Here is a 24,949-nt window from a genome sequence, read left to right as displayed (position 1 = left end):
AGTGTCCTTGTTACATTCTAAACACAAGGACAGGAGAAGTAATGCTTAAATTTCTGTATGTGTCTTTAAAAGGTAAATGTGATCTAACAATACTGAGTAGAAGTTATACCTATTACTCAATAGTGGATGGACCTGAAGATTTATTTTTATAGTTGTATCTTTAACCACAATTTTTAGTGAACCAGCTTACTTCAAGTTGATAAAAGCACGCTTAAAACATGCAAAAAGAACGAGAAGAAAAAGGCGATTGTCAAATTACAATTGTACTTTTCCATCATACTTGGTACATAAGCCAACCTTCACTTAGAAGTAGAGGAGAAATACTGGGAGTGTTGATACATTTCTGACAGAACTAACAACCCCGTTTCACCTACCTCTGCTCAGCTGCAGAGCTCGTTTCCTCAGCTATGGGGTGGCTGGACTGTGGGTGATCTGAAAAACTGATCAAGTCAGCAACAGCTGGACTGGACAACAGCTTCTGCTCCAGGGGGTCCGTGGTCAATGGAAGAGTACCACTCTGTAAGCTATCTCCTGAGGTACTTTGCTTCAGGAAAAAGCTAAGATACAACATGAATGGGAGGGGAGAGAAATGCAAAGGTTAAGATGTAAGCATAAAGTCATTATTTTCTACATGTACTTCAAAAAATAGCAAAAATAAGGAAATACAACATTAAAAAGCTTGACAACAAGACAGAAACTCCATCCTACTCTCTCCACTGCATTGGAGTGGAAAATGAAAATGAAAACAGATTTACACCTTCCATACAGTTATGCTTACAAAGCAAATATGAAAAGGAAGTGGTAAAAAGGCAACCAGTTGTTTGCTTTTTGGCTGTTTTACAATACGACTCAATAGTTTACATAACTTACAATTTCCTTCAATACAATCATGATCATTGAAAAGGCAGTGACAGTCTTGTGACCATCTAGACAAAAATACTAGGTGATATAACTAAGATCCTTTTGTGAAAAAACATAACCATGTACAAATGCAAAGGCAGAAAAAGAGTATCTATAAAATCTACTAACCTTGCAGAGCCACGTAGGTCTTTAAACTCCACATTAAGTAAAGGCAGGAAAGTACTTTTACAGAAAGGACAGGTAGTGTTCAAGTTTGAATCATCTGCTGTCCATCCAGCCATAATTTCTTCATCATAAACCAAAGCATCACAAGCTCTACATTGAGAGCAGCTTGACATCAATACCTAAAACAGCAAAGCATTAATATTATCAGTCTTGTTTCAGGGTTCTTTTATAATTGGCTTTATAGGCTTAGTATCCACAGGAGTTGTTAACAAGTATCAGAATGCCAGTTGGATAGCATGAGTTCATCACTACTTACTCACCACACTCAGAGTTATCTTGTCCACATAACCTTTACCTATGAAATGCAAATACTAATAACTTATTTTTGTTAGGTATTTTGAGACCTGGAAGAAGCATTACCCTGAAATGCTACTAATTTAGCATTTGCAAAAGCTTGCTCCTATGAAGCCTTCACCATATACAAATTGTTTTGAATTATGTAAGTAAATACATGTTTACTTCTCAAAAGAAAGGAAAAAAAACCCCAAACAAAACAACCAAACACAAAAGAAACCTTTATAGTGGTGTGGTGGGTTGACCTTGGCTGGATGCCAATTGCCCACCAATCCCCTCTATCACTCCCCCTCCTTGACAGGGGGAGAAAAATACAACAAAAGGCTGGTGGATCAAGATAAGGACAGGGAGATCACTCAGTAATTACTGTCATGGGCAGAACAGACTATACTGTTAACTTATTACCAAGCAAAAGTCAGAATTAGGTAATCAGAAATAAAACCCCCATCTTAAAACACCTTTCCTCCACCCCTCCCTTCTTCCTGGGTGCAACTTCACTCCCAACTTCTCTACCTCATTCCCCTGAGGGACGGGGAATGCAGTCAGTTCATCACACGCTGTCTCTGCCGCTGCTTCCTTCTCACTCCCTTCCCCTGCTTCAATGTCGTGTCCCACCCATGGGAGACAGTCCTCCATGAACTTCTCGAATGTAGGTACTTCTCACGGGCTGCAGTTTTTCACTAATTGCTCCAGCGTGTGTCCTTTCCACAGAGTGCAGTCCTTCAGGAGCAAACTGCTCCAGCACAGGTCCCCCATGGGGTCACAAGCCCTTCCCAGAAAACCTGCGCCAGCATGGGTCCTGCCAGGAGCCTGCTCCAGTGTGGGCTCCGCTCCATGGTGTCACAGGTTCCTTTGGGAGCATCCATCTGCTCTGGTGTGGGATCCTCCACGGGCTGCAGGGGAATCTCTGCTCTGGTGCCTGGAGCACCTCCTCCCCCTCCTTCTTCACTGACCTTGGTGTCTGCAGGGCTGTTTATCTCACATATTCTCACTCCCTTCCCCCAGCTGCTGTTGCACAGCAGTTTTTTCCCTCTTCTTAAATATGTTACCACAGAGGTGCTATCACCATCACTGAATGGCACAGCTATGGCCAGTGGCAGGTCTGTCTTGGAGCCAGCTGGAACCGGTTCTGTCAGACATGGGGGAAGCTTCTGGCATCTTCTCACACAAGCCTCCCTGCTACCGAAACCTTGCTACACAAACCCAATGCAGTGGAAAGTGGAAAAACCAGAAAGTTGGTTTTTTACTTAATAAAGGTCTCATCACTAAACTAGATTGAGAGCTGGAGAAAAGATCGTAAAAATTAATCCTGCACTATCTGAAGAACTGTCTATAATCCTTGTTTTTTAGGCTTCCTCTTACTTCATTGTTTCACTCACAGGAAACAAAACCAAGAAACCACCACCAAACACAGCCTATAGTATATTTCAGATCTAATACATTTTAGATATTTGCCCAACAGCAATGTTTTTCTTTTACTATGCTATGCCCCCTATATAATGCAGTGCAGACACCTGACAATCTAGATCTCCAGAACGTCAAACATAAAAACACATGGGACCTAGCAAAATAACACTACAGCTGAAAGTGGCCAAGGCAAACACAGTGACTATTGCCTACACATCTGAGGTTTGAAAGCATCTACAAGTGACAACCGAAACAAAGAGGCATACTAAATCATTATTGTGCTGGGTTTGGCTGCGATAGAGTTAATTTTCTTCATAGCAGTCTTTATGGTGCTGTTTCAGACCGCTGACCAGCTCTGTGCTGGTAACATACCAATGTTTTAGCTATTGCTGAATGGTGCCTTACAGGCCATCATGGACTTTTCTTTCTCATTCTGTCCCCAGCCCAGCAAGGAGGCTGGGGGTGGACAAGAGGTTATGAGGGGACACAGCCAGGAGAGCTGACCTTAGCTGACCAAAAAGATACTATATAAGGTTACGCTCTGTGATAAAATTGGGTGGGTGTGTGCTAGTTTTTCCAAGGTAGCTATTGCTTGGGGTGTCATGGTGGTGACTGATTGCCTTTGCACCACCTGTTTTTTGTTGTCCCCCTCCTGTTTTGTATCTTTTTTTCCCCTAATTCACCTATTAAACTGTCTTTATCTCAACCTTCAAGCTTTTTTTCTCACTTCTGTCCTTCTGATTCTCTCCCCCATTCTGATGAATCTGGAGTAATCAAGTTCCTGGGTGAGGGCTTACCTGCTGCCTGTGGTCAACCCACCACAATTATTTAGTAACAACACATAATTTTCATAAAGGGAAAAAAAATCCAAAAATTAGCCTCAGAGAAAAAAAACCCAAACAACTCATTTCCTCTCTAATTTCTGTCTCACTTTGTGTTTTGACCCTTTCCTCAATTGTCTTCTCTTTATATACGAGAGACATGTAAAGCATGTAAGACACTTTTCTGTTTTAAAGCTACTGTCACACCCCAGGCTAAAAGTATCAAGCATCTTTGCCATAGAAACATGGGAAAAAAATAGTTTTGAAAAACTGAACCACAATCCAATTAAACAGGTAATCAATGCATACAGTAATATTGAATAATTATATATTTCATCTATGAGTATATTAATCTTACCTCCATTGCGTAGTTCTGGAAAATGCTGGACAAACTAGTATTATGTGAAGAGCTGTGCTCTGACTTCTCAGAATCTAGAACTTTCATACTTCTTGGGAATGAAACTTCAGCTGTACAGAAAGGTACAAGACATTTGGGTGTGGTATTCAAGGAAAGAGTAATTCATTCATTCCCAAAGAAAATAATTTCGACCAAGACAGAAAATTGTACCAGAAGACCTCCAAAGATACGTGTAGCTCTGTAACTTCACTGATATTATAATTACAGTATAGATAAATATAATTTTTGTGATTAACATTTCAAAGGTATTTTTGTCTAACAATATATCACAGAGTGGTAAAAGGAAAAAAAGCATCAGCGAACAAAATCTTAAAATACAAAGAAAGAACAAAGAATGGCAAAGAGCAGTAAGATTGCTTAATATATACTCTAAAAAGTGTATGATGATACATCCATAGGTAAATAGAAAACAGATAGTACCAGGTGAGACACATGATACCAAATATGCCACTACTGTGCTTAAGTTTTCCCTGTTTTTTTCCCTGGCTAACATTGCCACAAAACAAATAACCTTTCTTTGGTAAGTCTGGGTTTTAGGGTTATGAGCTTTGCCCAGAAGAAGGAGAAAAGGAATTGGAATATATTTACCAGAAGGAAATGGCTTGAATCAGTTTTAGGAAGCAAAACTACCAGCATTACTTCCTCTGACAAGCCCAGCCAAACTGTCCTGTTCCAAAAATCACTACCAGAGTCCCCTCGTCGTAAAGAAGACTCCACTACTTCTTCAGCTAACGTTTCTGTTTGTTAAAGAATTTTACATATCCTGTTGATGGCTTCACTCTTTATAGTTAGTTCTTATAGCCCTCCTAACTAACAGGAACTAGACGGTATCTCATCAAGATTTTGCTAGACAGGGCCAGCTTATGTCCAGTCCAAAAGATACTTCTTCCTCTCTTGATGCCGATGGCTTTACAATATTCGCACCATTAAAATACTGCAAAGAGAGCTAAACCAAACCACCAGCTGGTTCAGCAACACATCTTTTTCTCAAGATAAGACTCAAACCTAATTGAATCAAACCTGAACTGAAAACGATCAGATTTACTTCACCCAGTTTTAGAACTGGGAGGGGGGGAGGACAGTTTAGCAATAGGCATATATTCATCAATTACTTACCTTCACAACTTCAAATCGGGTATGCATGCACCACCTCCTGTTCCACAGTAAAGCTGATGCATTTTTTGGCTGTGTTGCTTTGATTTTTTTATGGGCTGTGGGCTGTGGGGTTGGTTTATGTTTGTTTGGTTTTGGTTTGTTTTTATGTTTTTTTTTTCCCCCCTCAAAAGATCTGCCTCTGTTACTTAGGCAACTATTTGAAGTTCTTGAACACTGGCCTGCTTTTCTGTTTTAATATTTCAAGAACTTTCAGGGTATTATGAGTTTACATGAATGAGCATATGTTCCTGGCTATAACGAGTTAGGAATCTTCCTATCACATACACAGCGGCAGTATTTTAACAGTTAAATCCCTGTATTTTGTATCAACTTTTTACACATTCAACAAAGAGAGAAGCATTAGCTATTTGCTACTGCAAGAGGAGAGTATAGACTTGAAGTATAAATCCACTGGTACTTACCTTCAGGGCTTGAAATAATGCCAGCTTCCACTCTTATGAATTGTTTCACACATAATAGTTTTCCCTGATTGTTATATTATAAACAAGTTATGAAAGGGAAACAAACAAAAAAAACCCTCACCTGCACTGTAATGCTGTCTTCCTGCATCTCCACTGCTACTGCTACTGCCAAGACTAGTAGTGCTTTGTGCAAGCTCATTCGTAATTAGCCCTGGGCCTCCAGTTCTTGACGACAGATTATCTCCTAAAATATTATCTTCAAAACCAGCAGGGAAGTTAAAGTCTGGTCGATTGTTTTCCTCCTTTTATAAAAGAACAAGAAAATAGTATTTTTGAGTGCTTCCAGATCCATTATTTGACTTTCATCTCTATCCTAATAAATCAATAATTAAGTTAGCAGGTTAAGATGAATCCTGATGTAAAAAAATTATTAAATGCAAGATAAACCTTTGCAAGCCCAAAAAGAGCAGATATTGGGCAAACCAGAAGGATACTGAATAAATGAAAGGCTTTAGCAGTGAAAATACTTAGCTGAGGATCAAAGTGAGTGACAAAGTGACAGGGATGTAAACTTCTTTGTTACAAGAGAAACAGGAAAAATGGTGCAGAAACTGTGATTTGGAAGACATTACACAAAATGAAGAAAAAAGAAAAAAGGTCCAAGTTAAAGTAATATTTTCAGAATGAAACACACCAGCTGAAATGATGCATCAATAATAGCCACTAAGACACAGGACGTGACAAAGTATAATAATTAGGATATTAAAAAAGGGAAGTTGCAGAAATGAAAGAGGAGAGAATGAAAAGATCCTTGAAGGAAATTAAAATAAGTCATATTAAGGGGATTATGATATGCCATTAAACAAAATTCTACTGAATAGGTCAGTACAATAGAAAGGCACACAGAAAAATCTATGTCACTGGAAAAAAACCTCAGGAGAGTAAGCAAACCAGTGAGTTTTCATCGTCACAGGCAAATTGTGGTTTAAAAAAAAACCTAAGAAAAATGTGGGTTCTTTTTTATTTAATAGAAAGGACCCTATTAGTAACATCGGTTAAATTTGTTTCACATTGCAATAAAGCCAGACAGCTATCTTCCCCTTTCCCACCTTTTATGGAGGTTGGGGAAAAGTTGGGAGAATTTGAAAAAAGGAAACAAGAAGCTATTTTAACAGCCTGAAGCGGGGAGACAAAAGATCCTTAAAGCCAAACACCAGATGACAAGGTTAACTGGATCAAGCAGAGACCTTTCTAATAGAGAAAACTACGTTTGGAGGCACAATAACAAGACATATATGGAAAGGAGAAAGTTATGATTTTCATCCCTCCATCTCCTCTTTCATTCGTGTCATTATACTCTGAAATGTTTTACTCTGAAAAAGACTGTTAATCAAGCGCGCTTATACAAGAACTATAACATTTAGTTTCTAAACTCCTCATGAGTGAATTTACTAGATCTCAGACTGTCCTTTACTACTTTCAACTTCAATCTCACCAACCTGACTTTTAGGTTTGTGATTTGCTTTTACAACCTTTTCTTAATTTTTTAAAATGAGACAAGCAGTATGATATCATTTAAGATGACATAATTTTGCTCTTACTAGGGTTTCTTGGTGCAGTTTCTTCAAATATAGATTAAAAGATAAGTAGATAAATAAAAAAATGGGGGTTGGAATGTTGAGAACAAAAAGTCAGAGATTAAGTTTACTGCAACAGACCACCTAATTTGCTTTTCTCTGAAAAGTGGTTTTTTAATGACAGAAGTAAACTCCACCATACATAAAACACAATTTTTATTAGCTAATAAAAGTCAATAGTAAAAACCACCATCTTGTGAACCAGTCTTCTGGATACAGAAGTTACCCCTCTAACCTTGTCTCCCCAAATTTTTCATATGGAAAAAAACTTGCCTCATCATCTGAGTAACTATATGCTGAAGTTACAACTCCCCACATCTTACTGGCCACATTGGCAGCCTGCTTCATGCCTGATTTCAGAACATCCATTTTTGGTCCAGACAGTATATTGTCTAACTTCAAATTGGATAAAGTCGTTACAACAGATCCTAATGAGCCATGTGGAGAAGAACGACCCAGTCCTGTCAAAGATGAAGAGCGCTCCTTTTGAACTCGTGGATGGGTTTGTTGCTTTGGTCGTCCAGTGAATGTTTTGGATCTGGAGACGGAAGGACTTCTCCGATTTTCGTAAGACTTGAAGGATGGCAGGACAGGATCCAAAGGCAGACTTGACCTCCTTTCTTGGGAGTGACCAAGTGTACCAGAGGCTTCTGCTTCCCTGCCTGGCTTGTGCAGTTCCATGCTGGGAAACTTACTACCTAATGGGTTCTTCAGATTCATATAGCTCTCTATCTCATCTGCCAAATTACGTGCTGCAACTGGTGACACCAACTTTTCCTCAGGTTCTGGATGCCTCGGTTGCACACTGTCAGTAGCCAGCAAAGATAAAGGATCCAAGCCTACTTCAACATCTTCCCTTTCAATAGGCTTAACCACTCCATAAAAGCTATTCCTTTTAGTAGTTGCATCTTTGGATTCTGATTTCTGGTTTTTGGACTCAGCTGACTGTTCAAGGTCCACGTCTTCCACTGTGGTCATGTTTTCATCTCTTCCATTCTCAAGATGCTCCTGCCCTTCCCCAGGTTCTTCCAGCACTGGTGAAGACCTATGCTCCAGTTCCCAATCACTCTCAGTCACACAACTCCAAGTGCCACTTATGCCTGGAACATGCTGAGCAATGTTACTTTCAAAGCTGTGGGATTTGTTCATGTGGCAGGGTGAAGTTTTGGCCCCAGACAAAGCTGCTGTTAGGATCTTGGCATCTGCTCCCATCATTATTGCTATTTCTTTAGAATTAAAGTCCAAGCTGCCTTTTTTCAGCAGCATTCCTGCTCTGCTTTCACTGCTGAAACTGCAGCTTCTCTCTGAAAGTTTCTGTCTCTTCTGTCCTTTTTCACTTGTTTTCTTAGGAGAAACGTCACCAAAGACTGCATCTTCAGCTGAATCCTGAGTTACCAACAGTGGGCTAGAACTGGTTTCTAAAAGAGAAGAGGCATTAATATGGTATCCATAGCCATCAAAAATGTCCATTTCCTGAAATCATGTGAAACCTTATCTCCTTATCAGTGAGAAGACTTGGAGCACCACAATCTCAAGTTACCCATTAAGAAGTTACACTAGTATTAACAAGTTATTTACTGGCTACAAAGGCATCCTGCAGATCAAAAGTCATCTACTCTTTGACTCCTTGAAGTTAAAGTCTTTTGTGGCTTCTACCTCCTTTCCCTGTGCCAACACCCAGCAGAGAGTAGGTACTACATCCATGAACTAAAGGAAAGTACAATTAAATATTGTACAACTATACAAGTAAAGATTGCTCTATTTTATTTTTTGTCGCAGAGCTATATTCACAACCTATACATCAAGCTCCATAGTTCATTCTGGTTCTGAAAAAACTATCGCATGTGTCTGCACAACTCAGAAGCATTATTTTGTTTATAACACAGCCATATTTAGAAAAAGCTAACTAAATTTAGCATGTGGAAGACATAAACTAATCTCATAAATACTCCCATTTCCTTAGGGGAATTGGAAATATTTATTGCCTAGAAAGCCATGTTAACTAGGCAAAAAAACCCTCCACAAGTATGGAAATTCTACTATATTAGGATCCTCACAGAGGATCCGATGTACCATGTCCTCTCCTGAAGGATGTTTGAGTCTCACATCAATGCTGCTTCTTGACTACTCATCAGCTCGCATAATTGCCATAAAGGTTCTGGGCAACTTCTTGTCTGAGACTCAATTCTTTGCTCTCAAGTTACACAGAAGCTGGACTACATTGCCTTAGTCAATGACAGGCACAAAGGCAGAAAAAAACCTGAGCCCCAAGATTTGGCTGTTATATATCCATAAGTCTACCTCATCATACAGCTCCATATATGTAAATAAATTTTGTATGGCACAAAGACAGCATGCATTGTTCCCAGGTTACATACTGGCATTGTAAGCCACGGGAATAGACTTGTCCAAGGTCAGTGAGGCTTAGGTGACAAAATCAAGAGTAGAGACCCTAATTCCCTTGGCTTTCTAGTACATTACTTAAACACTCTCAGTGTGGGACAGGGAAAATCTTAATTTCAATCTACTCAACAGTGACTTTTCAACCTGAGAATCCACAGGTTCCTTCTAAGTCACCTGCAAAGAAAATTGGTGGAAAGCAAATGTTGTGTGAGATATCTGCACCTTGAATAGAAGTTTTGTCTCATTTCCTAGCATGAAAAAGATTGCAAAATACTAGAGCACAACAAGATCAGGACTTTAGCAAGCTCTGTTTCATCCAGTGACTCACCACCACTGCTCTTCCTTCCACTGCTATCAAAAATGCCAGATGGAACTTTCACAATACTGTTACCCCAAGGAGGTGGGTCTGTTGGACTATGAGTTTCTGTATTCAGATGTTGCTTTTCATCAGATTTCTCAGTAGAAACCTCTACAAGAAAGAGAATGTGAACTTCAGTTAAGTTAACTAAATAATTTAATTTGCACTGTTATGGAAAATATAAACTCAAACACTGTTGCCTTATGTAATTACAACCTAAAGATCAGTCCTACTAGGTACTGAGGACTTCCTGGACATAATACCCATACAGATGACAGTAGATAGTATCATGCAGAGAGTGCTTAGCTGTTCACAAGGTTACTGCATATGCCACTTTCTTCCCTTGCTATTTTTTCAACTAACCAAAGTAGAGCAGGAACAGCAGTTATAAGATTTTCATGCAGGGCTATTTGTCTAATGACAGCTTTAGAAGCCCTAACTCACATTAAGGATCTAGTAATACAGACATGAAACAGATTCAGTCATAAGAAAGACAAAATACAAAAAACTAAGGGCAAAATCTGGATAGAAGACAGATGACTATTTTCTACAGCTGGGAAGAGTTTGTAAGAAAAAGTAGTGCCTTTTATTAGGTCAACTGGTATGGCTAAAAAAATGGTCACATTCTCAAATACACAAATGAGGAATAGAATTCAAAATACTGTATGCCTCAGCACTTGTCCAATTTTTCCATCTATATTAAAGTAGTCTAATAAAAGGCTATTTCTGCCTATATTATTCCACTGCTATTATCTAGGGCACAGAAGCAGTCCACTAGATTTCATACAGTCATATTTTTTACCTTGGCAACATTAGGAATTCAATACATTAAGTATTTGTGGTAGTCTAACGCATGAAGCAGATTTATTATAAATAGCCTTCATCAATGTAAATATGCATACTTAACCTCCTATTAGGTCTTCAGCTTTAGAAGAAATATCTTTCTCTACTTGTGTTTCAGTTGCATGAAGACTATCCCCATCATCTCTTAAAAGTTCATCCTTTGATCCATAGCCCTGGTCTGACTGACCACCTGTTTGAAGGAATACAAATACATGCCTCAGATTTGTTTTTTGTTCCTAAATTTGTTTTTCAATGAGAAAATAAAAGAATTGAAATTAATTTGTTTCACATTTTGTTTCACCTGAAAAATTCATAGTAAGATCACCAAAATGCCTAATCTGTGCATGGATCTACTTGGCGATGGTGACAGCAGAGATAACCAGGCTATACAATCCAAATTTACTTTTCTAATTATTATATTAAATACAATTTATTCCCCCAGGAATACCATAGTAAGTAACTACTTTTAATGCGCTGTATCTCCTTTCATTCCTTTCCTTTCTCATTAGCTTGAAATATTTCATTGCTGGGCAAGCTAAACTCTCAAACGCATCTATAAAAGAAATTTAGATAAGCACAACAGTAACTGAGCAAGCTTCTAACAATGAATACATCCCTGAAAAGAACAGTACCATAAACTGCTACATCTGTGTGCTATAGGGCAAAGCACAAAATGTAATAGAAAAAAAGACAAAATCTAAAAAATTGTAAAAAGTCCCTTCCTGCACAATACCAGTTAAACCTGACAGCTGTAAATCATTCTTAAAAAAAACCCCAACTAAAAAAATACAGTTTACAGTAGCCCAAAAAGTCTGCCATAGGAAACAACCCACAAAGACACTCTTTTCTTTGTTATTTTTACCTGAAGTGCTGCTGCACATGCAAAAATACAAAAATACTATATGGGACATATGCCACAGCAGTATCTTAAACAGGATTATTTATATGCCTTAGTGTACTTGTTAGAATACATGACAGTATTTAAAAAGATCAAAGTGTAAGTTACTGAGTGTGAAAGCTATTAAGAAGCACCATAAAACTTGAGTGACAGACAATTCATCTACAATACATACTACTGTTGTTTATTTTACCAACAAAGAGCAAACACATGAAAATGTAAATTAAATTTAAAAGTTTGAGCAGCCATCAATTACTACATTTGGCTACTATATTAAAAACCTTTCATACGGAAAAGTAAGCTCTGACATTCTTCGGTCCTTATTTTCTATGATCATTTCAACAACGTTAGTATCCCTGCTTTGCACAGAAGTGAAAACACCCTATCAATAAACGGGTGAATTACCTGCAGAAGTAACATTCAAGGGTAGAAATAATGCACACGTGCATCCAAGGCTTCACACCATATAAGTCTGCACCCCACACCGTGATAGCCAAGGACAAATGCGGCACTCAAGAGACAGCAAAGAGCAAAAAGCAGAGCAACAAAGAGCAGAGAGAAGGGAAGTTCAGTAATCTAGGCAGGCATATCAGATGAAGCACAGGAATCAGACTCAAAGTTCTCTTTACAGAAGGGCTCAAGATATTAAAAACATGAAGAGTGTGCAAGAACCATTTGTACATTAAGTATAAAAAGAAAGGAAGTTTAGTTGAGACTGTGCACAGGTAGGACTTCATCAGTACTAAAACAGATATGAAGAACCATTAATTTTGTCTTGCCATCTCAATTGATTAACTTCCTGTGCACTCTTTTTACCCCAGTTTGTCTGGAAGAGTGCATACCACATTTAAAACAGAGTTCTTCTCCAGCTTATACCCTGTCTTTCCATTCCCAGGCTGTCTCATAAAGACTGTATGACAAGGTTCTGATAATTTCTGTACTTATTTCCAAGTTTAGTAGCTACTATTACGAAGTTTGAATATGGCCTTTAAAGGGATAGTTTACTATAACCAAACAATACACTAATTCCAGGAATGCTAATTAGGACTTTCTGGATTACCATCAAGGAGCAACATTTTAAAGTGTTAGCTTCTAATCACCTCAGCAACATCTACTCCTTTCCTTTAATGCAGAGAAAGGCTTTACTCACACAGACTATCATTTCTATGAATAAATGACAATATGCAAAAACTGAACAGATTCTTATGTCAGAGGTTTCATACTTTTTCTGAAGATTAGTACAAAAAGCAAGATTCATGAGACCAGAGCAAGACATTTATGTTAACATAACAGTACTTCTGCTACAGTTCACTTTAAGGCTAAAGAAGAAGCATGACCTGTGGTAAAGGAGTAATATTCAACCACAGTGTATTTCTTTTTCTTTACATAGTTTCGCTCCATGCTTCATCCTCTACAGCCTCAAGGGGGGAAGGTGATGGTTGTGGAGGGGAAATCAACAGGCAACTAGAAAATGTAGCCTTTTGGGGGACTGTTAGTAGTGAAACCCAGCAGAATCTAGTACCTGTGCTAGAGTAATTATCAATGGAATCAAGCCTGACTAAGTCACTGACGAAGAGAGTATGCTCCCCACTGTTAGCATCATTAGAACTATCCACGCTACCATGGCTCACCATGTCCCCATCACTTCCACCCGTGGTACTCCGCAGAGCTAAAGACATGAACGAGAGCTGGTTAGTAAGAGAGGATTTAACTTTCCAGGTTTTTAAACAAATCTAACCTCTTCAGACAACAATAAATACTTTTGCTTGCACATATAAAATAAGAATACAAAATTCTAGCAATAGAATTCAGACAATTCTTCAGTGTGTGAAAGACATCCTAAGACTATTTCAAGCATCAAGTTGGCAATTACCAATGTTTATACACTCAAGGAAAGATTTTCCACTTGTAAAAGCCACAATGTTAGCTGCAGTCCCTCAGAAAGCATGTCATGCCCCTTTTCAGCAGAAATAATTACATTTCAACTAACTTATTACCTGATATCACAGGTACTCGTGGGCTCTGCGTTGATTTCTTTAAGCACTGCCTAAATTGTGCTGTGCCACGAACTACATTTCGTACCTTTGTCCACAGGAATATGCCACTGCGGTTACTGCTAGGCCAAGGAGATTCTAAAACCGCCTACAGAAAGAGACATTGCAATGACAAAAACAGTAAGAAAGTTGAACTAAGAAACACAGTACAGTGAAAGCTTTTCTTTACAAACTCAAAAAAGGCATTTCTTGTCAACCACTTGAGGAACAACAAATATTTGCATTTTTACGAGCTGTTCCCTTTTATGAGCTTTTCCCTTTTATTCCACAGCTCTGGATACAATAGCTAAGTAACAATGAACAATGGATCAGGATTTCTTTAAGTAAATAAGGAGGTGTTTGTTCTTATTTATACACCTTGGTAGCAACAAAAGTCCATAGTAGCACCTCTTTTCCCATTACTTTACATAGTTTATTAAGAAGTTTCATCAGCATATTATAGGAACTTGGAAGCAAGGAAAAGAGGGGGAGGCTACTTCAATGAGCCTAATTCCAGCCTTCATCCATCTTGGAGCCCGCTACCTTAAAGTATACACCTAGGAACAGATGGTTTTGACATGGAAGCACTAGACAGTTCCAAAACTTTGAAATGGAAACACTATAAATGTGTACATTAACAAAATTTTTGATTAGCCAAACAGCACAGGAATGTAAACTTAATAGTGTAAAACCACACAGTGTAGATCTAGTGAACTGTAAGCATGCCCAAAATGACTGCTTGCCCAACAGACTCAGCAAATCCAAGTGAAGAGCTGTAAGAAACAATCTTCAAAACATGCTACAGGACAAGGGGAGTGACAAAAGCAAGAGAAACATCGGTCCAGTATCCCTCATCAAGACTTCCCTTACCTTATTGTAATAACCATAGGTGATGGCATTTGGCTGTATTCCAGCATTTTTCATTTCAAAGAGGACTCTCACAGCCTGAACAGGCTGACCCCACAGTCCACAGAGCTGCATTACAACTCTGTAGCAGACCTGACAAGATACAGAAATGCATAAATGGACTGATGACAAGGATTTTGAAACAGCTAAGCTCTTCCCTGATTTCCAACTTTTACATGTGTAAGAGGGAAAGCCATGTGAGAGCAGCTACTCAGTACATAACACCCAACAGCCAGAAGAGGAATCAAAAATTAAACAGGAAATCACATGAGCTGAAATAACATCAGCAGTCACATTGTTGAGAATACTGAATTTTTTTCCACTTGGCTCTTCTGTTTGCGAAATAAAGGAGGGAAGGAAACGCCCACGCAAAAAGCAGGATAATTTGCTGCTGTGTGCCTGTGGATACTACTGAAATAATGGTAAGCTGACTCAAACCCATTATTCCTTCAGTTCAGTAAGGCTGCAAAGCATTAATTTAAATTGCATTTAAAAAATAGGGATATTCAAGAACTTCTTTCTTGAAGAAGACTAGCAACACTAAGTTGGAGTGCTTGACCCAGCTGACACTACCCTGGTGATGAAAAAGGAAACGAATTTCCAGTTGCTCTAGTTAAGCAGACTGCTTTGAGATCACTTCAAAGTGGCTTTAAAACAGATCAAACTGTAAGTATGCTTAACCTTGTGGCGGTGGTGAAGTACACTACATTGGCACCTTGTCTTCTATTCCGTGTTTATGGTAACGTTTTTTTTATTCGCACTTGCCTCATCTAGTGGTTCCACATCAGTTTTCCTCATTTTAATCAGAACATCATATGCCTGCTGCAGTGCCTTGACCTTTGGATGTGCAATTCTGATGTAGGCTGGCAGACAAATAAACCACAGGCTGTAACTATGACTGAAGAGACACTTAGCCCACTGCGGGGGGCTTACATAATACTTCTTGGCTAGTTTATGGGCAGTTTTTATCTCCTGTAAGGGTGAAACAAAACAAAAAAGCAGACAAAAGATGTTACATCCTGAATCTAGAAGCCACTACTAACTCTGATACTGGCTTCTTCAAAGTAAGCATTTAATAATAATGGACAAACATTCAACTGAAGGTCCCTTCTTAGCGCTCTTTTATTAAGGCTCTCTGAGGCAAAAACTAGCATTAGAATTAATCCTATTTTTTTAATTCCCCATTCAAGCATTAATTTTCATTTCCTTTTGGTTTGTATTACAGTCTAAAGCTAAAAAATGGGTTTGACAATAAACTGTAATCTCAGATACTAACTTGTTTGTTGCCTTTTCTTTCTTTCTTTTGCAAGTGTTGATGCTGAATAGTTACAAAGACTTAAGCTCTAACAATAGTAACTTACAGTAGTGACAATTTTACCAAAAAACTTTGTATCTTTCTGTGTTCACACAGTGATTACAGTAAGAATCATCTGACCTGTTTTGTCCTCTTTGCCATGAGTGCTGGACTATTTGAAATGCTGCTTCCAGCTGGGTGTCTGCTGAAGGAGAGCTTGAGCTCCTGTGGCCTGTCAAAGAGCTTGAAATCTAGTCGTGGGAAGTTTTTATAGCTATATAGATGATTAAAAAAAAAAAACAAAACAGAAAAGAAAAGCTTTTGACATACCTGCTGATAGCAGGAAAGCCATATAAAGACAACTTGTGTGCAAAGAACTGATAAACAGGAGAATAAAGAACCAAGAGAGGAAAAAAAAGGGGAAAAGAAAAGCGAAAGAAGATAGCAAAATCCTTTTAGACTTATTCACAAAGATATCACAAGAAGATGCCTTGGACAAATCTCCATAGACAATGGAAACATGAACCAGACTGCCATCCATATCATGAAGGTCAGGGAAGCACAGATGATGATGAACAAGGACAACAGCTGGAAACAGAACCTTCATGATCTCCAAGACAGAAGGTAGAAAACCATCATACCCTGAGTGCCTGAAACTCCACACTTCCTGCACAGGGCTGAAAAACACTAAATGAAGGAAGTCTGAAAAGTGGAGTGAGTGTTTTGTTCTTTCAGTTCATCAGCTGCAGATCAATAGTACCTGGCAGATCCATTACCCAACCCTGTCATTCCTGCTGTGAAACAAAGTGCACTGCAGTTGCTACAAAATACCCATAAATGACTCAAACTGGAAGAACAACACTGAGTACATGTAGAAAAGTATTACTATGAAGTTGGCACGAAGTCACTGAAAAATTAAAACCAAAATCCACATGCCCTCAAACACACACAAAACATTGACTTCTGGAGTTTTATAAACTTACCAGAATACAGGTAGTTTGTATCTTTTAAAGGATTTTTCTGAACATTATATTAAGACAAATCTTGCACCAAGATGGAATGTTTGCCTTGCTTAACATCATAAGCATTCTAGTTTCACTACATGAGACTGTTTAACTTGTACCTGTATTTTGGCACTCGGTCCTGTCCGTCATCAGCAGGAGGTTCTGGTGGCATTATGAACACTGTGTGTTCACTTTTTTGTGACTCATCAAGCTCAATCAACCGTGCATCTTCGATGGAATCTACATCAACCTGAAAACAGAGTTTGTAGTCTAAGTACAGAGTTTGGCTTTGGGATAAAAAGTCCTTGTTAACATTAATTATGTTAGTATATGTAAAAATATATGTAATTTATGCCGTATTTTATTGTATATATAATCGATAAAATAAATTACGTTTGTTTTAATTACTCAAATATCAAGTCCACAGCCTTGTCTTTCCATTTTTATTTCACAATCAAATATCCCCAAACATTCTGAAGGATGAAGTACCTTCTCTCCTTTTTCTGTTCCTTTATCCGGAAAGAGCTAGGAAAAGGGAAAAAAAAACAGAATTTCTTCTCATCTCAGAAAAAATCCTAAGTAATCCTAATAAAGCTGTGTCAGTTACTGAAATATTAAATAAGAAACACTAAATTTTCATATTACTGTAGAAGCAATTAACCTCTTTTTCAAACACTTCCTTTGCTGAAAGAAAATGCAGTAATCTGCATGCTTTCAATCTGTTGACATTACTAAATACAAAATCGTAAATGTGTCAAAGAAAACTGCTTACGTTTAGTTTAATTGAAAGAAACTGCCGTTTTGCAGATATTTTCAATAGGACAATTTAAGTATGCAACACATCAACAACCTGCAGTAATATCAAATTATTAATAACTGAACAAAATATAGATGCATACCCCATACTCAGCAGAAAGAAAAATAAAGGAAACTTCTGAACATTTATTTTTATGTGGTCCGTTCACAAGTGTTACTTTGATTGGAATCAATATTGAATCAAAGACTCATTCTATAAGAATTTCGTATGAAAATGAAGGCTCTGTCCAGAAAGAATCATATACATACACCTTAAAAAAACCCATATAATTCTCTAGGTCCTAATTTTTATATTGTGAACTTGATGTTTTACAGATGAAGCTATAAAATCAATAACCCATCTAGACTAGAACCATGCTGAAGAGACTTACAGCAATCTTTCTCATATAAAATACAGGCAATGAAAGATGATCTTATATACATAACTCAGTTTTGACTACAAGTGGAGCACTAGGCATGTTCTTGTTTTAAGTTTAAATTGTGCGAAAAAGAGCAACAACGCAGATGACCACTGGTAGATAATTCCACATTAGAGGGAGGGTGATTATCATTTAAAGGTAAGGCATGGATGACATTGTGCTAAAGTGTCAGCTGCTGGTATATCTCACATTCTCTTATAGTTTGACATCCTACAAGGCTTTAATGAGTTTCCTGCATCAACACAGAAAATTATGACCATGCAAGAAGATGAAGGAAGAAAATGTCTCAGCAATAACCACCAAGAATTCCAATTTGTTAAAATACTTGCTGCAAAGGGTATCTACCTTTACAACTAAAAACCAGGACAATTAACACAAAATGAACAGAAGCATAAAATTTAACAGTATTGCTACATGTTTTTCACCTTTTCTATGCAGTCATCAAAAAATGCCAAGCCAGTATCCTTGTCACTCACAAAACTGCACTCTTCAATAAAGCGGCTGAATATCTGTGTTTTGGTGAGATGCGTGTAGAACTTTGTATAGGCACGGTCTCTGCTTTTTAAAAATCCTGGTTATAAAAAGGAACACACAACTAAATACCAGTTATGAGTTCCATAAGATACTAATATATAAAGTGTCAACATAAAATATTTAAAGTGCTAATACATAAAGTATTTGCTTTATCAATACAAACAACTACTTACCACTATCTGCATTCAGAATACGAAAATAACAGCTTTTTTAAAAAATAATTGCTTTTCACCATAGTTAACAATACTTGTCAAGTAATCACCCCCACGTAATCTGCTCACTGTGTTTGTTGATTTTTTGTGCGAGAAAAAGGAGGTTATGACCTTGTACAAAAGCAGAGTATCTAACAGTTAAAAGAATAACTAATCCTAAGAGGTAAGGGGCCTGAAAATATTTAAGACTTTCCAAGCATTTGACTAAAAATCTCTTCTCAAATCCCTCTCCCAGTAATTAAAAAATTTAAAAAAGATCAACAACCCCAAGCAAACAAAATCAACCCCAAAACACCACCACCACATACAAAACAAAACAACACAACTGTGATGTTTTACCTAGCATTCAACTCATGAACAGATCTGAAAAGTTAAGGTGATGAGGAAAATAAGACGAACTTTGCTGACTATTCTTTTGTTATGTTTCTGATCTCTGCCCCATTCTCTATTTATATCAAGAACATTACTTTGTTCTACATTACTGGGCTTCTGGCATTTTTGCTCTGTACAAACTGCAAAATATTCTTTCATTCCCAAGAGCTGCTCTTATGGAATATGCCACGCAGAGAGGGCATCACGCTACTTGAAAAACAGCTTTTCTAATACCACGGCTATTACAAAATTGCAGTTCTATGTGCATACATCCATGTTCTAATCAACTTTGAGTAGTTTAACTTTATACAATTGCAATTTTAAATATTGTCAAGAATTGTACAACCAAAGTGAACTTCGACCTTTCAAAGTTAAACAGCTCCTCAGCCCTAAAGTTGTACCACTGCCAATGCCATCAGCAGCTGGTTTGCCTCACCCTCACCTTGATGATCAAACAAGGAATCAGCAGCAGTTGCTTTATTTGAAGGCGCTTGCGTGATTGGCTTGAGGAATGTTCTGTAACCCTTTAAGATAGATGCCATGAAACGGAGAAAAGCTTCCTGGATCTCCATCTCAAGTTCTGTCATCTTCTTCTGCCAAGAGAAATCTGCCTCAATAGGAGTCATCTCCACTGCAGAGCCTTCTTGAGTTTTCCTGTGAACTAGCAATGAGCAACACATACAATCCTATATTAAAATTCAGTGCATTCAAACAGGCAACTTTTGCAAGATGATGAAGACGGATTTTTCTTTTTTCTACTTGCCCATATATAGAAGTAACAAACACTAGAAATGCTGTAATTATTTTCCAGTTGATTTGGCCCATATGAAAGGTAGGTAATCTCAAGACTTTATTATGTGAACTCATCCAGCCCTTCGGGACGTTTAACAACTAGGAGGATCTCAGTTGAATTGATGTTAACACATACCCAACTGCATGTAGCCTTTCAGTAATATATCAACACAAACACAAAGGACCATGTTTTCCCTGTTCTGAACATCTAGAAAGAAAAGGACTAAAACTATTTTTCTAATCAAAAGCCTAACATTTTAGTGCACCAAAGGGTAAAAAGAAGTAGGTGGCATTCAGAGTTTAATCTTGCACTCTTAAAAACACAGTAGCAAATTAAGAGTTCCAGCTGAAAATTATAGTTCCACACTTTTTATTATAACAAATACATCAGGTATCATAATATTTATCTATAAATATAAATAAATATTATAACATACCTATTCTAACAGATAGAAAAAAAATAGAAAAACTATCTATCTAAAGAAGACCATTGGTTCTGCTCATGTTAAAATCGGGAAGTAGCTCTACATTAGGTAGATTGCATGTCATACCCTGCTGATAAAACCAAAAGAAAAGTTGAGGTTTTCTAACAGATGAAATAAAAGCTATCCGCCAAAAAAAAAAATTATAGAAAACTGAGGCAAGAACACCTGCCTCTTAACTAATGCACTTTACTGTTTCCATAATTTACAAATTTTATGTATCTTGTACACCTATAAGGCTATCACTGTCTCCTTCCCCATAATGATGCAACCTAACACACTCTGAAATAGCTTACCTTAAAGGGTCAATCTACAGTCATAAAAAAGCAACACCTGAAAACTGTTACGTCAGCTACACCTTTGCTCTTACCTGTCCATGTCATTAGGCTGAAGGTGTCAGTTTTTCTTTTCCTTTTGACAAAATACTTTGCCAAAATCTAGCTACTCGATTATTTTTGTAGAAAAGTCTTTACCTGAGATATTCAGCAGTTATCTGCACAATAGCTGAGATATTCAATATTATTTTATTCAGACCACCATTTCCTCTATAATTTTTTATCAGAACTGTGAATATTGTTTTAAGTCGAGATCCAGATGTATTTTAGCTGAATCTTTGCTTAAATATTATTTAATCATGAGTAAGAGCTAAAAAAAAAGCTCAAATTTTAAGAAGTCACAGCAAAGAAAACTAAAGTCTAAAAAAATAATTTATACGACATATGATAGAAGGAAATCCTTACATTTATATACTAATTATAATTTAAGACTTCTAGGTGTTTATCAGAAAATTCAGTAGTTTTCTTCAAATATTTACTTCCCCTGCTTTAGGCAGCTTCTGTTCTTACCCCTTCCCATTTTATTTTATATATTTCACCTGCTGCCAGCTGTGGGTGCAGTTTCTTTAAAGTGCTGAGAAGACTTTTACATGGCTTCTTAGGAAACTGCTTCCAGTTGATGCTCTTCTTATCATCTGATCTAAAACACAGGGGAGGGAAAAAAGGATATATAAAATACAGACAATATAACAAAGAATAGCTTCCACAGCCCTAAGTTGCTTCATTTTCAGAATGTAATAACTATAAAGAAAAAGAAACCATTTTGAAAAGAAGTCTTGTTACTAACCCCATTTGTCAATAATAAAAAAATGGGAGTGACACAACTCAGAATATCATTTCCTCACATACAGAACAGTATAAATTGAGTTATGAGTACATTTTTCTCCAGTTTGTAAGGAGGATCTGCATTAAGGTTTGATTTAGACCTTCTACTTGAAGTTTTCACTTAGGTAATTTCAGGATTTTTATCAGCCTTGCTAATATAATTTAAGCGCACTAATCTGTATGTGATTACTATGCAAACTCTATACTACCATAAACCTGCCATACTGCTACTGATACAAATAAAGGCTGGAATACAACATGAACTTGATACTGCAAAATGTTAGAACCACAGGCTGCCAGGGACTAGGAAGATCAGGAATTCAGTTTACAGTTTGAAAATTATGTGGTTGATTAAGCAATGGGGTAAATTGACCTAAAAGGATGCTCATGTTTCTTTGGACAAGGGGTACAATGCCAGACCTTGTTTAAGCAGTTGGATATAAAATCATAGAACAGTTTGGGTTGGAAGGGACTTTAAGATCATCTACTTCCACCCCCCTGCCACAGGCAGGGACACCTTCCACTAGATCAGGTTGCTCAAAGCCCCATCCAACCTGGCCTTGAACACTGCCAGGGAGGAGGCAGCCACAGCTTCTCTGGGCAATCTGTTCCAGTGTCTCACCACCCTCACAGTTAAGAATTTCAGAGAGAGAGAGAGAGACAGAGAGACAGAGTAGGGAGTAAATCCTGAGAACTCCTATGGCTCTTTCCGGAAGGCAGAAGGTGGGGGAGAATTGCTGTAACAGGGAGTATGACAAAACTTGTGGCCACAAGACCTAATCAGTTATTACTATCTGAGCCGATGCTCTCACCGTTTGTTTTCCACTTTGCAGCAGTGAAGTGCTTGTTCAACTATTACTTGCTCAATTGGCATCGACACAGAACTATCTTAGGAAGAAAGCCAAAGTTTCAGAAGTTAAAGAAAAAATGCATGCTTACAGATGCCTTTGCCCATTTTTTCCCCCACCATAACGGCATGCCTATAAACAATATAAGTGGTACTGTTCCAAAAATGCAAGGAAAAAAATCCTGCTATAAAAATAAAACAGTCTTGAATCTTTGCCCTAAAAAGGCTACTTTCATTAACCAGCTTTCAATGTTACTTTTACAGAGATAGTTGAAAACATCCAAAAAAAGGCATTAAAGAAGATGCGGAATGAATAAAAGGCCTTCAGTATTTTTTGGCAGCAAATAAAGCTTAAGTCTATCATAAGGAAGACAGCAGCAAACTCGCTCTAAAAAGACACTAGACAGATGGATGTAGTAGAAAATACTGAATTTTTCAAATATTATTCTTCTATTATGCAGTCTTTTAAAGTCAGACAACAGTGCTGTTACATGTTTTTACACCTAAAAAAAAAAAAAGGCAAGCCGCGTTGCCACAGAAATAAGGAGGGGCAGAAACAGACATTGATAAGATAAAATGGAACATTAATCTTCACACACTAATAATGTGTATTTTAGAATTCTGTATGATCTTCAACACAAAGTGCTTTATGAAGATTTGGTTCTACCTACACACTACAAAACTGAAAAATATGCTCATTTCCAGGTTAATAAAGTTTTATAATGCAGGTACCAACATCTCACATTTACCTAAGTCAAATGTTACAGTTGTCAAATTCCTCTTGAAGTCAAATAAGTGATATAGATGAGATATATGCAAAATGGGCAGCTAAAACTCCCAAAGATCAGCAGACTATTGAAAGAGAGTAAGACAGTAAAAGAAAAGGTGCAAAAATCTTTCCAGTTGAGTGCCTCATAAAAGGTCAGCCACTAGTAGATTTTTAGTTCAGTAACCAATCCAAGTAAGGCTGGTACTTGGTCGTTCTAGCAGTCATCCAAACACAGTCTTGATAAGGCCCTTATGGCCCTGCTAAATCCCCTGTTTCTATTCCCTTCATTTTTCTGCACCTCTTCAACTTCCATTCTACTTATGAACAAAAGCATTCAGGTATTTCTAACTGCAAATATCTTCATATAAATAAGTTAACTTCCTTGAGTATCTTCAATACATTCTTTCACAACACCTATTATAATTATTCTTTTGGTGGCATAACACTTTGATATACAGTGATTAAAATGCTTTTTGCAGTGTTTTTAATGGGGACCTAGGGGAAGGAGAAAAAAAAACAAATAAAAAAATAAACACAATCTGCTTCAGTGTTTACTATTTCCTTTGATGCTACTAATAAAACAAAGCATTTCAGTAAAGTAAAGGAAACATTTGGTTCAGTAGAAAAAGGGTCCCCTTTTGACACAATGAAAATCAAGAATGCATGCAAGTGACCCATACATCAAATGACAAATTCTAACTTGAATTAGTAAAAAAAAAATTCAAGAGTTAAAAAGCGACACGAGATGAAGTAAAACTGCATTTTCACTGAAAAAAGATGTGCACTTTATTTAGTGATGTTCACCATTACCTTGAGCTAGCTTAGATGCCTCTATTCATGATCTAACCAATTTAAAATGGAAATGTAATTAATAAAGTTACTAAATTAAACACCTGAAACAACTGAATTTTCAATTCAGTTGTTCGTACTCTCATTTAGATATATCACAGAAAAACAGAGCAGTTACTCTCTTCAAGAAGGTGCAAAGAAACTGTTTATGCAACAACCTCAATTTAAGAAAAGCATTAAAAACATAATAATTACGTGAAAATACTTTAGATTTAATGGAGTCAAGACATCAAATTTTGCTGGATTGATCTCACAAAAAATTTGTCCCTTGTAACTTGAGAAAAAATTTCTTTATTAACACTAACATAAAGTACCCTAAGTGCAAGACAGCATCAAAAGCTGTCATGAAGGGTCCTGAAGTGCTCATGTTCATATCAATAGTCACCAAACACAGGCAAACCACGTTCAAAAGTGGCAGGTCGAGGTTAAAATGTAAGAAATGGTGTGGCAGAAATAAAACCCAACACAACCCGTCTTCCTCTCTTCTAGCTTTTGTCCCATTTCCCTAATAAACAGTACTAGAAGTGGAAAACCAAACCAGAATACATTACCATTGTTACTAAATTTAGAGCAACATAGGCAGCACCAAGTTTTGATCCTGGACTTAGTAAGTTTAAATTTGCTATGAAGTATCAGAAATGAGAAAAAGAACAGAGGACAATAAGAAATTAATCGTATTGGATAAACTGTGCTTAATAGTTTTATCTCCTGAGCATTT

General features: G+C 37.4%; 1 protein-coding gene across 10 annotated transcripts in view; it reads right to left on the bottom strand.

The window, feature by feature from the left end:
* Nucleotides 1-24,949, bottom strand: part of DENND4C (DENN domain containing 4C) — a 46,731-nt gene that overhangs the window by 7,834 nt on the left and 13,948 nt on the right. For 3 of the 10 annotated variants that reach the window (XM_086480335.1, XM_086480333.1, XM_086480336.1), the window contains 17 exons: nucleotides 21,481-21,581; nucleotides 19,775-19,993; nucleotides 18,640-18,785; nucleotides 17,469-17,504; nucleotides 17,099-17,229; nucleotides 16,117-16,249; nucleotides 15,447-15,653; nucleotides 14,646-14,774; nucleotides 13,740-13,884; nucleotides 13,265-13,411; nucleotides 10,909-11,034; nucleotides 9,972-10,112; nucleotides 7,514-8,658; nucleotides 5,719-5,905; nucleotides 3,967-4,070; nucleotides 1,030-1,205; nucleotides 375-557 (listed from right to left, as the gene is read on the bottom strand). In XM_086480335.1, coding sequence (XP_086336461.1) covers nucleotides 375-557; nucleotides 1,030-1,205; nucleotides 3,967-4,070; nucleotides 5,719-5,905; nucleotides 7,514-8,658; nucleotides 9,972-10,112; nucleotides 10,909-11,034; nucleotides 13,265-13,411; nucleotides 13,740-13,884; nucleotides 14,646-14,774; nucleotides 15,447-15,653; nucleotides 16,117-16,249; nucleotides 17,099-17,229; nucleotides 17,469-17,504; nucleotides 18,640-18,785; nucleotides 19,775-19,993; nucleotides 21,481-21,581 — 3,456 coding nt within the window. Of the gene's footprint in view, nucleotides 1-374; nucleotides 558-1,029; nucleotides 1,206-3,966; nucleotides 4,071-5,718; nucleotides 5,906-6,175; nucleotides 6,178-7,513; nucleotides 8,659-9,971; nucleotides 10,113-10,908; nucleotides 11,035-13,264; nucleotides 13,412-13,732; nucleotides 13,885-14,645; nucleotides 14,775-15,446; nucleotides 15,654-16,116; nucleotides 16,250-17,098; nucleotides 17,230-17,468; nucleotides 17,505-18,639; nucleotides 18,786-19,774; nucleotides 19,994-21,480; nucleotides 21,582-24,949 lie in introns of all 10 variants that reach the window. The other 7 variants (XM_009948721.2, XM_086480332.1, XM_086480329.1 and 4 more) reach the window with 6 other exon arrangements.

The sequence above is a fragment of the Leptosomus discolor genome, chromosome Z, assembly GCF_034619465.1.
Source record: "Leptosomus discolor isolate bLepDis1 chromosome Z, bLepDis1.hap2, whole genome shotgun sequence".
Taxonomy (NCBI): domain Eukaryota; kingdom Metazoa; phylum Chordata; class Aves; order Leptosomiformes; family Leptosomidae; genus Leptosomus; species Leptosomus discolor.
Note: the sequence above shows the minus strand (reverse complement) of the source record. Positions and strands in the feature narration are given on the sequence as shown.